Raw genomic sequence first — 14383 nt, forward strand, 5'->3', positions numbered from 1 at the left:
GGTGAACCATGTATATTTTAACCTTTCTATTAGTCTTGGACCAATTTAGCACTTCTAATGCACCAAAGTCATCTTCTAGCACCTTTAGTGTTCCAACAAAGTCATACCATAATTCAAGTACCCCTGGATACTGCATTTCTTTAACAACCCCCAAAACTTCAAAATAACTCCATCTATCACCACCACACCTCTAATTTGACACTTCTCCTTCTACATATTTGGTATCAACAAAATATCCCCGTGATGAAAGGCTACATAAAATACATCTTGTACCATCTTGACCTATTTACATCAACAACATATAGTCCCAACAAGCGAATAAGCAACAAACATTCCCACAGTTAGATCAAACTCAATCAAATAAAGCAAATAAGCAACATACAGTCCCACAGTTACATCAAACCCAATCAAACAAGTAAATAAGAAGGAGAGTTACATTACCACTACCATTACACAAAAAATGAAGACTCACAAACAAACCCTAAAATGAGAATCATAATTACATTAGGGGAAAGGAAACATACCTCGTTTTCACGCTTTCGTCACTTTCATTAACTTCGTCTCCTTATGTGTTTACCTTTTTCTCCGTCGTCCACTGCTTTCATCTCCTTCTGCGTTTATCCTTCTTCTCCCTCGTAGTTCTCTCACTCTTTATTCTCTCTCACTCAACAAAGTTAGGGTTCTCTTCTCTAATCTTGGGATTCAAGCAACTTAACTATTTCAGAATAAGACAAATACATATTCAACAATATTCAACAACGTTAACTGACACATCAACAACATTAGTGTCACATAAACTTTTTTTTAACAAAATTTAGAAATAAGGTCAACAGTGCACATATTAGTTAACTTAAAGCACTAGCTTATAGCAAAAATAACTTAAAACCACCTTATTATTACAATAAAATAACTTAAAGTTAAGAATTCTTAGTTTATAATTCATTTGAAATTCATTGACCGTATAAAGAAATTTTACATTATTAATATAATAATTGTTAAATTTTTATAGTTCTTTGATTTTTTATTTAATCATATATATAAAAATGTTACTTGCGAATAGTTAGCTAAGTGACTGAGTTATGCATACCAATTATTCTCTTTAGTTTAGTTTATTACTAAATTACTAAATAATTTTATTTTTCTTTCATCGTATCACTTGGCAAAGGTTGAGTCCTTTTCTCTATTCCGTTTAACCTAGCAAATTCAAGCACGCCGCTGGTTCGTAACGTAATTTCCCATTTCTTCTTCACCATCACTCTTACTTTTACTGTAATTCTTCAGCCGCCGTGTCGTTCTCGTGAAATGCATCTCCGACAGCCGCGACAGTGATGCCCGCCGCCAACGGCCACTCCGCTCCCCTCCGCAGCAGCGCCTCTATTGGCCGCGATTAACTACGTAGATTATCTCAAAAGTGTTCTTTCTGAATGGTTTTTCAGAGCGTTCTGTTCAATTCGTGCAATACATAACAAGAGAAAAGTTTTATTTTCTGTTTTGTTGTTGTACACTTATGGAGGTGGCTATAGTTGAATCAGTAGGGGATATTCCTCTGCAAGACCCGCCGGAGGAGGAGTTTTCGGCTGCTGACTTGACTTGGACTAAGTTTGGGAATGGTGAGCACCATGATGAGGTTGCTCTTATTCCTTATGATAGAGTTGATGCTTTTATAATTGGTGAGTGCTCTAATGTGTTGTGTCCGACTCGGTTTCATATCGAACGAGGAAGGAAACGGACTATTGGTGCCTTGAAGGAGTACAAGGATGATGAGTATCTTGAGTATAGGCTGTGAGTTTATGTCTTAATTCTTACACTTCATTCAAAATTATTATGATTAAGTTTTTCTTTTTTATATATTATAGTTTTTACTCTTTTGATTATGTGATTAGATGATTGTTCCATTTTTGTAATATTTTTGAAAAACATTTTCTAGGTTTGTATAATATGGTAGGGTTTAGAATTTGGTGGTGTGAAATGATTTCATGTTTCCTTGGTAGAAATTTTGATCTTTGTTATGAAGTTTCGAATTAATAGCGAACTAGAAAACTAATAATTTGAAATTTAAGTGGTCATGTTCATAATTAGGATTAAAGTTGTTTCGCTAGGGAAATGGAAATGATCAGCGAGATGGTGAGATGAGAACTTGGATCGGATCAGCGAGATGGTGAGATGAGATCTTGGATCGGTGGAGCAAACTTTTAGTGCGGCGGAGTGGGGGCTGATCTACGGGGATAGCACTCCAACGCCAAAGTCAATGAGAGAATAAGAAGTAACATGAGAATGGATTTGAATACCTGAAATGACTCGCTTTCCTTCTTGTATAGTGTAAGCGGTTAAAATCGTGCGCATGAAAGGAGGCGCGTGAGAGGAGGCGTGTTGTGCAGGTGGCCATTGGATCTAATCAGACGTTGATCGACGCGTCTGGAGGGCGGAATCATCTGCCCTTGGTGGAATGAGGGACCTCTCCTACTCCTTGCGCTCTTTCGCTTGTTGTCGCTCTCAGGCCTTTCGCTATGGGCCTTGTGAACAGTCAGAACAGTAATGCTTATCTTATCATGTTGGACTTTGTTCTTAGTGAAATGATGTTGTGTTTTCCTTTTAGAAAATTTATCCTTGTTAAGTTTCCTAAGGTTGCAAATCATCATAAGTTTGTACCATTTTCCTTTTGTTGTCCGGAATTTAGAATCCATAGCATACTAGCAAACTAATAGGGTGATACTTAAGAAGTCATGGGCCTGACGAGGATTCCAATTCTTATGTTTTCATGTTGACTTTTTATTCTATGTGAAGGTATTGGTGTTCGTTTGGCCCAGAAAATTATGGTGAGGGTGGAGAGATACTTCCTAGTCGGAGATATCGACTTAACACTCGAAATCGTGCTGCTAGACCTCAATCGATGCGTGGTTGTACCTGTCATTTTGTTGTCAAACGTCTTTATGCTCGTCCATCACTTGCGCTTATTGTATACAATGATAGGCGTCATGTTAACACGTCTGGATTTATCTGTCACGGGCCACTTGATAGGGATGCTATTGGCCCTGGCGCCAAAAAAATTCCATATATATGCAATGAAATTCAGCAACAAACAATGTCCATGATATATCTTGGCATTCCAGAAGAGAATATTTTGGAGAAACACATAGAAGGAGTTGAGCGTTATTGTGGTTCAAATGCAAAAGCCAATAGCCTTGCTTCTCAATATGTTCACAAGCTAGGCATGATTATCAAGAGATCTACTCACGAGCTTGATCTGGATGATCAAGCTAGCATCCGAATGTGGGTCGAACGCAATCAAAAATCTGTATTTTTTCATCAAGATACTTCAGAGTCTGACCCTTTCATCCTAGGAATCCAAACAGAATGGCAGCTGCAACAAATGGTTCGTTTTGGTCATCGCAGTGTTGTTGCAACAGACTCATCCTTTGGTGTAAAGAGGCTTAAAGTAATTATTTTTCTTTCTTGAGTTTTAAGTTACTCTAGATCTAAGAGAATAGTAATTATGTTCACATTGCACTATTGCAGTATATTTTCAGTCAACCTAACTTAGTTATCTTTTTTCTTTTGGCAGTATCCTTTGTTCACACTACTTGTTTTTGATTCAAGACAACACGCACTTCCTGTCGCATGGATCATTACACGTAGCTTTGCAAAACCTGATGTGTCTAAGTGGCTGAAAGCTTTAATTGATCGAGCTCGTAGCGTTGAGCCTGGATGGAAAGCCAATGGGTTTTTAATTGATGACGCTGCCGCTGATATTGATCTTTTGAGGCAAGATTTATTGCTTAGAAAACAAGAGTTGTTTAATGTTGATAGATGTGTTTAATTTTCTTACATCAATTGTTTGCTTTTACAGTGATATATTTGGTTGTCCAGTCCTATTTTCACTATGGCGCATTCGTAGATCATGGCTAAGGAATATTGTTAGGAAATGCAATAATATTGAAGTTCGGCGCGAGATTTTTAAGCGTCTTGGAACATTAGTGTACAGCATTTGGGGAGGCACTAATACATCAGTTGCCTTAGAACAATTTATGTTGGATTTTGTTGACCAAACTGATTTTATGGAATATTTCAAAGTCTCATGGCTGCCCAAGATTGGTTAGATCTTTCTCCTCTTCTCTATTGCATACACATAAAAAAATACATGTTTGGGTGTTACAACTGATATGTTATTGTTAACTAGTGTTGTGAATCATGGATTGCAGAAAATAAAAGTTTGTTCAGTTTTTGCTATGCTATATATATATAGCGCTGCTATTTGACAACAGTTTTTACTAAATAACGTATCACATAAGAATAGCTATTTGTTCGAAATTATCCGCTATGGTATATGGCTATAACTCTGCTATAGCCGGTATTTGACAACATTGACGTTAACTTGTTTGTTGTGTCCTTACCCTGTCTTTCCACTTTTTTTTTTTTTTTCCTTTAGAAATGTGGCTTTCGACAATGAGAAATTTTCCACTAGCAAGTCAGGAAGCTTCTGGAGCATTAGAAGCCTACCATGTTAAACTGAAAGCGAAACTTTTTGACGATTCACATCTGGGAGCGCTGCAAAGAGTAGATTGGTTAGTCCACAAGTTAACAACCGAGTTGCATTCAAGCTACTGGCTTGATCGTTTTGCTGATGAAAGTGATTCTTTCCAGAATGTGAAGGAGGGATATATTGCTTCTACATCATGGCATCGAGCACTTCAAATTCCCGACTCTGCTGTCACCTTGGACGATAAGGACCGTCTCTTTGCCAAAGTTGCGAGCCAAAAAGACAACAGCTTAACACACATAGTGTGGAATCCGGGATCTGAATTTTCATCATGCGATTGTTCTTGGTCATTACAAGGTAACCTTTGCAAGCATGTGATCAAAGTAAACATGATTTGTGAAAATCTTAAAGGTTGTCAACCGTCAATGTCTTTTCGGTCATTTGACGAGGTTTTGACGGATTTAAGGAGAAAACCCGTAGACGATTCATTTGATTTGGACCTGTCATTGGCTTGGACCCACCAAATGCTAGATCACATCCAAAAATTTGTTGAATTGAATAATTCTCCTGATATTGGTACTATAGTTAATAATATGCCTTTGAAATGGGTTTCAAAGAAAGGTAGAACCTATGTTGGCAAAAATTCTTCAATTTCGGCTGCTATTCCTAGAATCTGCAACACAGAAAGTGTTGTTATACATAAGAAGAATCGGAAGCGGAAAAGATTGTCACGACTAAGATGACCGGTTCCGTTGATTGCAAAATGTATTTCATCATATCACCATCAAGTGAAGATAACAAAGATATTGCTATGATGATTGGTAGTTGGAGATAGAATGAAGGTAACAAAAGCAACTCTGATGCTTATGTTTTGGAAGTCATTCCCTAATATTTTTCTCTAATTTTCAGAGTCATATGCTAGCATAAATATTCATTTATTGAATTTTTATATTGTAACATCTCCATTTTTTAAACTTGAAGTTCTTTCAAGTGCTTTGTTCACTAAGGGGAATATAGATGTTTTTTGTTTTTGAATTTACTTGTGTACATATAAAAACTGTTGGAATGTTATTAACGAGATTTTTTTAGCTTAATTCTTGTGTTATCTATGAGTGATTCTCAGAAGAGTGAATGATTTGAAATAAGGGGCTACCAATATTTGATTAAAGATGGAAAATACCTTGCTGCACTTGCACATAAATAATTTGACACTTTTGTGGACATATCCTTTGATGCAACTAATTATTTGTACAAAATGTATATAGTCTATATGAGCTAAAAAGCACCTTACTGAATTTATTTATCTGGATTTAGTGACAATTTATAAAAAAGGTGAGGGTGTAACAACTGAAAATTATTTTCATGCTTTCAAATCTAAATTATTATTTTTTTTAACGAAAATTACAACCATCTACTCCAAAGTCTCTTTAAATGACAGACATCATCTTATAAATTTCATTAGAAACTTACATTTCCTTAACCTCTCTTACCAACTTATTAATTATGATAATATTTATAATACAATAAGAGTTTAAAGATAGTGCAATGTCAGATAAAAAATGAGATTTATTATGATGCATGTCTCTCATTGGTTGATAGTGTAAAAATACTTTACACTGTCAGTACATTTCCTTTTTTTCCATATAATAAATCAGAAGTGCGAATCTTCACATTAACATTTTAGTTTTATTTATGTTAATAGTCTAAATCACAATATTGTGAATTCAAACCATCACAAAGTCAAAAATATTTCAATAACACTCCAAAATCATTTTAAAATTAATTCTAGACTTTAAATAATGATTACCCCTCTTCCATGAGCTATTTTAAACATACCCCACATCTTAGAAATAAAATATATATATATATATATATATATATATATATATATATATATATATATATATATATATATATATATATAAGGGACGACTCAAGTGAGAACACTTGGTTAATGTGAGAAATGAGAACAATTAATCTTAACCATTAAATTTTGATTCAATGAAATTAATGAACAAGATTGATTTCTCTTTCCATAGTCCTCTTTATTAGTAATGTATATAATCTTCAAGAAAATTAATTCACATTTATATTTTAAGAAACAAATTATTTAATTTATTGATTTTTAAAAATAATGAAAATGATAGAAAATAATTTTTTAAAGATGATACATTTTATTTAATAATTAAACTTTATATTAATTATATTAACTAATTAATTTTTAAAATAATTAATGTTAAATATTCTCATTGTTTTTAATGTTACATATTCTCATTAACGTTAAATATTCTCATTGTTTTTAAAAATTAAATAGTTTATATAATTAAATATTAATGTTAATGAATAATATATAATTATATCAATTGTTTTTTATATAAAAACTAAATATATATTATTTTAATTATCATATATATTAGTAATTTATAGATAAAAATCATAATTTTTTAAGAAATTAAAAAACGTAATTGTTTATTTCTCATTCTAATGTCTTTTATATTTGTAATTTATATAACTTTTCTAAGATATGTTATATTTTAAGAAATGAACTATTTGAATTGTTGTATTTTTAAAATAAGGGTTAATGAACTTTTTCGTCCCTTTAAATATTTCAAATTTCGTTTTTAGTCCCTCCAAAATTTATCGTCCCTACAAAATTTTTCTTCTGAACTATTGGTCCCTAACGTCAAATTTCGTAGCTAATCGGTGGCTAAAGTCGTAGCTAATCTCTAGCAAATTTGACGTTAGGGACCAATAGTTTAGACAAAAAATTTTGAAGGAACGATTTCTTAAAGAAAAATTTTGGAGGGACTAAAAACGAAATCTGCAATATTTAGAGGGACCAAAAAGTTCATTAACCCTTAAAATAATGATATCCGATTGAAAATATTTAGTATTTCTACAAAAAAAAAACAATTCATATAAATATACTAAGGATTATAATAAATATATAACAATATTATTAATATGCAAATTAATATATGGTAATATTTTAATTTTTATTCATTCATAATTGTATTAATTGTTATTTTTAAAATATAAATAAATTATATATTTATAATTATATTAGCAGTAAATAATTGTTGGATGAATTGTTATATTTTAAAAATTAAATAGTTAATATAATTAATATAAAGGTTAATTATTAAATAAAATGTATCATCTTTAAAAAATTATTTTCTATCAATTTTCATTATTTTTAAAAATCAATAAATTAAATATTTTGTTTCTTAAAATATAAATGTGAATTAATTTTCTTGAAAATTATATACATTACCAATAAAGAAGACTATGGAAAGAGAAATCAATCTTGTTCATTAATTTCATTGAATCAAAATTTAATGGTTAAGATTAATTGTTCTCATTTCTCACATTAACCAAGTGTTCTCACTTGAGTCGTCCCCTATATGGGGACGACTCAAGTGAGAACACTTGGTTATTATGAGAAATGAGAACAATGAATCGCGACCATTAAATTTTGATTTTGTTGATTTTAATGGACTGGATTGGTTTCTCTTTCTATATTGATTTAAAATAAATATTAAAGAAAAATGGTGAGGGGCGAGGGCCATAATTAGGGGACGGGCGTCCCTTTTGAGAGAAAGTGGGACGGATCCCACACAAGCTTGGGACGGGCAGCCCATTAGTAGAGGCGAGAGCCCTTTGTTTTGTGGAGTCCCTTTTGGGACTTTGCATACAGTGTGGGGACAGGGATTATTATCCCACATGTCGCACTTTTATTAACTAGCTACCTGAACCTTCTTTGAATGTAATTTTAGTACTACTTAATCCAACTTAGTAGGAATGAATACATCGTGGGGACTGGGGTCATTATTCCACATGTACTACTTAAACTTGGCACGATTAGCAGAGTAGTAAATTCATGGAATTAAATTAATCAGGCTGGAATGAAATAGCATACGATGTTAATGGGAATGGAAGCATATCAATAAACATATTTGTAGTAGACCTGTATGAAAGTTTAGAAGAGTAATTTTAAAGATAGCAGAACCAATTCTATCATGTCAGTAGCAAGTATTAGTATAGAATAAAATAGCAGTATAATTGATGTAGCAGGTATGTACATAATAACAATAGAAACAGAAACAATATTATTAACAGGTTTTTGTAGTTCTGCATGATTGCTGGCAATGTTAATTTAGTTAGCAGACCGAAATAAATAGTGGACAAAAAATATATACCGAGTAGAATAATATTAGGAGTGTCCGGGAATAGTCCTCTAACCGTGGTCTTTGCGGTGTTTTTTGTAATGTTGTGACGCGACGTATTTTGTGAAGTATTGCGATGTTTGCGTGAATTATTTTTGATCGATTTATTGTTGTTGAATTATTGTTGATGAATTGTTGTTGTTGTTTTGTGTTGTGACATATTGCGACGTTGTGATGTGAATATTCTTGTGAATTATTGTGAAGTGCAGGATATAAAGTGACGATGAAATTACCTCTAATTATTGGTAATTGTTTGTGATATAGGTGTATGCCTCGTGACGTTTCTTTGTAGTGAATATATTTGTGATGTTGCATTCATCGAGTTGCATGAATTGCATTTTTGTGACGGCCTGGATTGGCAAATAGTAACGAAGGGTTATGCCTGTTTTGATGTCTCTATTAATTGGCAATTGGAGATGGGGGCTGAAGCCCTGGGTACCACATGCATGTGCATTTGTTAGAGTCGCATTTCATTTTGTGTGGTTATTAATTAGTGTGACCTGATGTATAAACTTATGTGAATTGTCATAACTTGAATATGAATTCATGTGTGATATTGTGACGTGTGTCATTTTGGTTAAAATAGTGAAGTGAATTAGACGGTAACGATTATACTGGAGAGTGATAATTATTATGACTTGAACCTGAATATACTGTTTATCATAACTCTGTTTATATGGTTTGATATCTCACCTTTTATTTGTTTCGTCGTTACCGTTATATTGGTAACGTGCAGGTGATTGCAGTGATGAAGATTTAGTTGCCGTGAGTTCGAGTCGGTGTTGTCGCTCTAACACGTAGCACTCAGGGGGGTGAACGATAGATGTTTAGACGTTGTATTTGTTTTGAAATTCAGAATTTTAAAAAGTATTTGATGAAATACAATGATGTTTTCAAGTTGTTTTAGTTGAATAAAATAATGTTGTTTATAAGTTGAATTTTGTGATTCCGCTGCATAATTAAAATAGAGATGTTTGGTTTCAAAGATTAAAGAATGACGTTATCGGTTCACCCGAATGTGAAGTGTTATGTATCGATTGAAATAAATGAGCAGGTTGTTTTCGAAGAATGATTTAATGTGATGTGTGACATCCCGTTGTTTGATAAAGTTTTGAATAACTCTAATTTTCATTATAATTACTGGTTATTCATTGGGTAGAATTGGGGTGTTACACTCAGCACAAGAATTACATTCTCTATAAATATGAGTGATGATAATATGAGTAAAACTATCACGAAGGAGGCCAAATCGCCATCTGTTTCTAAAAATTAAAGGAATTAACTTGTGGTTGAAAAAAGCTTTGACAAACAAGCTAGAATCGATTTCAACCTAAAGCTTAAACCAACCCTTATCAATACTGATCTCCATAGCTCTGATCATAGTTCCAAATTCTGCGTGAATAGAGGAGGCACAAATGATATTCTTCGCAAAAGATAGAATTAAATCTCCCCTATGATTTCGAAAAATACCACCACCACCACCACCAGTGGAGTTAACATGAATGAAAGCTCCGTCGCAGTTGCACTTGTATCAGCCATAAGAAGGGGGCCCAAATTATCTCCATACAACAAATCGAGCAACAGGAAGCCATAGAGATACCTCTTTCCATTATAAAGTCGTCGGTGGGAATATTATTGTGAATCATTTTCAAAATAAGGATGGACCTACTAGGGGGAATATTTATTTGCCAAATAACCTTGCTCCAAGGAAAATTCGGGGAAGGCTTTAACTTGAAGTTGTAAGCATCCTTAAGCTCTAAACAAACGGTTGTGTTGTTTTTCCAACATAATAAATCATCACCGCTTTCAGTGGGAGGCATGTGGCGAGCAATACGCGCTTGTTGAAAAGGGAACCAAGTGAACCAATCATCCAGAATGTTCCATTGGCCCTAAGTAGCCAGATCAACAATCCAAATGTAGGGGTTAATGCCTTTAAGAACCAAATGCTCAATGTCCTTATCATTTAAAAGAGGACCACCAATCAAAGAATCCATCCATAAATTTATGTTGCTGCCCGATCCCAGACACCAACAAGAATTATTGAGAAAAGTAGGGATTTCAGCCTTGATGATGGTCCAAATCGATGAGAAGATGTGATAATTGATAAAACCATAGGATTTAAGGACCCTATTTTCCAAAAGAATGGAACAATCTTCCTTACTATTGATCATATCCCAAAGGAGGTTCAAATTAGTTGCTTCATTTAGACAGATCAAGTATCTCAACCCTAAACCACCTTTAGAAAACGACTGGTAGGTTTTCTTCCAAGAGACAACACACAATCTATTGATAGTGCTACCAGACCAGATTAAGTTCCTGCAAGCTTTTTCCAAACATCTAATAGTAGATATAGGCCAATTATAAATGTTGATGGAATACATGGTCATGTTGTGTATGATAGATTTGACAAGAATAAGCCTACCTGCCATGGAGAGACAAGAACCATTCTAGCAAGATAATTTTGCCAAAATCTTGTCAGCTATAGGGGCAATGTGACACTGCTTAACCCGACCTTTGAAAAGAGGGACACCAAGGTAGGAGAAAGGAAAAGTTCCCTATTGGAAGTTCGTAGAAGTGATGATACGAGTTTTCTTTCTACCACACATCGACCTCGTGTAAAAAATGATTTTGAGAGGTTGATATGCTAACCCAAGGAAATGGAATAATTTTTGAAAATCCTCTTCGGAACTTTAATATTGGAAAGCTTCCCAAGTAAAAAATCATAATGTCATCCGCATACATAATATGAGAGGGATCTAGATTAAACCTCGAGGCCTTGATAAGATCCACAGAGCCATTTAGGATAACTTTACTAATAAGTCTACTAAAAACTTCCTCATCCAACAAGAAAAAAAGAGGGGACAGTGGGTCCCCTTGGTGAACCCCTCTAGAGTACTTGAAGTAGTCGTGATGCTCACCATTAAAGCTAATCTAAAGGTAAGCTGAGGAAAGAATGGCATGAATCTAGTTACAGAAGGTTGTGCAAAAGCTAAAACTACTATGAACCTGAAGAATGAAGTCCCAACTAATAGTGTCGAAGGCTTTCGAGATGTCTACTTTCATAGTAGTGTTACCAAATCTATTTTTATCATCCAAAACATTAATGGATTTCAATGCAAGACAAATAAAATCTCTAATATTCCTACCAGGAATGAACCCTCGTTGCTCCTTAGAAACAAGAGAAACCAACATCGATGAAAGCCTAGCCATAAGAATCTTGGTAATAATCTTGAATTTGAAGTTGGAAAGAGCTATCGGGCAAAACATGTCCATAGATTGATCATCCGGAGATTTGGGAATAAGAATGATTTTTCTAACATTTTAATTGGGAATGATCCAACCAAACTTGAAGAATCGAATTACCGTGACACGAACGTCATCTTTTATGATGCTCCAATAGGTTTGGTAAAAAAATGCCCCCAAAGCCATCTGGCCCTAGAGCACCATGCTTGTTGAGGTTGATAACATCATTGTGAATTTTATCATTAGAAGGAATGATGGTAAGAATATTGTTCATTGAATAGGTGGCCAACTAAGGAATAACACCGTCTACACTTGTGAGATCTTGAGTTGTACCTGCAAAATAGAAGATATTAGTAAAATAATTAACAGCTAAAACAACCATAACTTCCTTCTCAGTAAATGCATGGTCTCCATTTATGATCAGAGATATTGTATTCCTAGATCTTTTAATCTTAGCTATTTTGTGAAAATATGCAATGTTTCGATCACCCTCACAGTGCAACTTCATATTTACTTTCTCATCCCCAAAAATCTCCTCTTGCTTAAGAATAGTCTCAAGCTCAGATTGGTCATGCTTTTCCTGATCCCTAAGCAAGGACGAAGAACCATTATTATTGATTTGCTGTTGAATGCTGACCAACTTGTCTCTCTGACTCTGCACCCTTTGGTGAATATTCCCAAAAATGTTCTAGTTCCACTTTTTGAGGTTATCTTTAAGATGTTGAAGCTTTTTGGTGAGAACCCACATGGGGAAACCAACACAAGGAATGGACCAACATGCACCCACTAAATCCTTGCAGGAGTTATGGAGCATCCGCATACCAAAGAAGGAAAATTGGGTTTTAAGCTTTATTTGATTGAAGGAGAAGTCTATCAAAATGGGGTGATGGTCGGAATGAAACCGAGGAAGGACTAAAGTCTGCAAAGAGAAGGTTGCATTGGACTATTCAAGAATGCAAAAGGCTTTGTCAAGTTTTCTTTCAACCGAGGCCTTTCCATCACAACCATTGTACCACGTGAAAGAGCTACCTTTGGAAGGGATCTCAAACAAGCTGTTATTGTCAGACCAATTTTTGAATTCACCCATAGGGATTCTATTAGGGACACAAGTGAATCAATGCTCATGCGCTCCAAGGATGGAATTGTAGTCTCCAACAAAACACCAAGGTATGTTAAGAGAGTTGACTTTGGTTAAGGCTTCCCAAAGGGTTCTTCTTTTTATATGGCAAGTAGAGGCATAAACTGCAACAATGCCATATATGGTGTTAGCAGATTGGAAAGTGAAAGCAATATGTTAATAAGAGGTACTATTAATTTAGGGGTCAAGGTTACTATTGCAGATACACCAGAGGTTAGGCAGGAGCCTGTTTTTACTATTCACACCAAACAGTTTCATGTGAAGTCTCTTCCACAAGGGAGGAGGAAATTGAAGATGAGACATCCAGGGTTCAGCGATAAAACAAAAATCTGGCTTATGGGTTATAAGAATATCTTTGAGTTCTAACTTTGATGGGGAGTTAGCAATGCCCTTAATATTCTAGAAGAGGCACTTCATGAGGAGGATTTTCCAAAACCATATTTGGATCTGGTGCCCGAAAACTCATTTGATTTTATTTTTCATCTACTTTTTTTTCTTTTTGGATTTAGTCACAACGAATTTGAAGTTAGCATTGCAATCCTCATATGTTGTACCTTCTTTTTCAAATTGTTCTTCCATGTTTGCCCAAGACTCTCTGAGGAATCTCTCAGCCTTATTATGAGCAACAACAGTTTCGGAATTTACAAGGGCCAATTGGGTTTCATCAACAAATTCCGAGTCAGAGTGATCAGTGCATTTTAATGCACAATCTCCCATGTTTGCACTTAAGCATTTCTTTGTTTTTTCTGTTATTTTTATGTTTTAATTTATTTTTCTAATTTATTTTATTTTTGGTTTAACTTGATTCTCGCAGTTAATTTTCAGCTTTAACAGCTTTCACGGAATCAATCATAATTGGAGCTCCGGGAATCCGATCGACGCATTCTAGTAATCTTCGAAAAGCTAAGAGAAAGAGCTACAACTTTCATGTTGGAGTCAAAGTCAGATTCGAAGCTCATATGTTCCAGATTTGCGTTTGAAGGTGCTGCATTATTTTTATTTTGTTTTGGATCATTAGTTAGGCCTGTATTATGTTTTTGACCCAGTGGGGTTGTAAACGGGTTATGTTATTTTTCCATGAGACCTAGCAGCCGCAGTACTGTTCACTTACACAATTTTCACGAGAAAAAAATATACGCTTTGTAGAACTCATGGAGAACTAAACCTTCCGGACAAATTTGCTGTATTCAAGTTCAATACTTTGAGATTGTTATAACTACAATTAGAATTCTATCCCTTTCAATAATATTATATGATCATTGTTTTCTTAATTCAATTCCTCTGTAATATTGTTGATTA

At 34.3% G+C, this 14383-nt stretch overlaps 1 protein-coding gene across 2 annotated transcripts; it reads left to right on the plus strand.

The window, feature by feature from the left end:
* Positions 1-1127: 1127 nt before the first annotated feature.
* LOC131616787 (uncharacterized) lies at positions 1128-5571 on the plus strand. 2 transcript variants are annotated; one of them, XM_058888235.1, is made up of 6 exons: positions 1128-1782; positions 2785-3436; positions 3563-3762; positions 3848-4092; positions 4427-4562; positions 4642-4774. In XM_058888235.1, coding segments are annotated over exons 1-6 (1509 nt in total). In that variant the 5' UTR covers positions 1128-1507; the 3' UTR covers positions 4643-4774. The 2 variants fall into 2 exon arrangements, with proteins under 2 accessions (XP_058744218.1, XP_058744217.1); XM_058888234.1 differs by having other exon boundaries at positions 4427-5571.
* Positions 5572-14383: the final 8812 nt, after the last annotated feature.

The sequence above is a fragment of the Vicia villosa genome, linkage group LG7 (assembly GCF_029867415.1).
Source record: "Vicia villosa cultivar HV-30 ecotype Madison, WI linkage group LG7, Vvil1.0, whole genome shotgun sequence".
Taxonomy (NCBI): domain Eukaryota; kingdom Viridiplantae; phylum Streptophyta; class Magnoliopsida; order Fabales; family Fabaceae; genus Vicia; species Vicia villosa.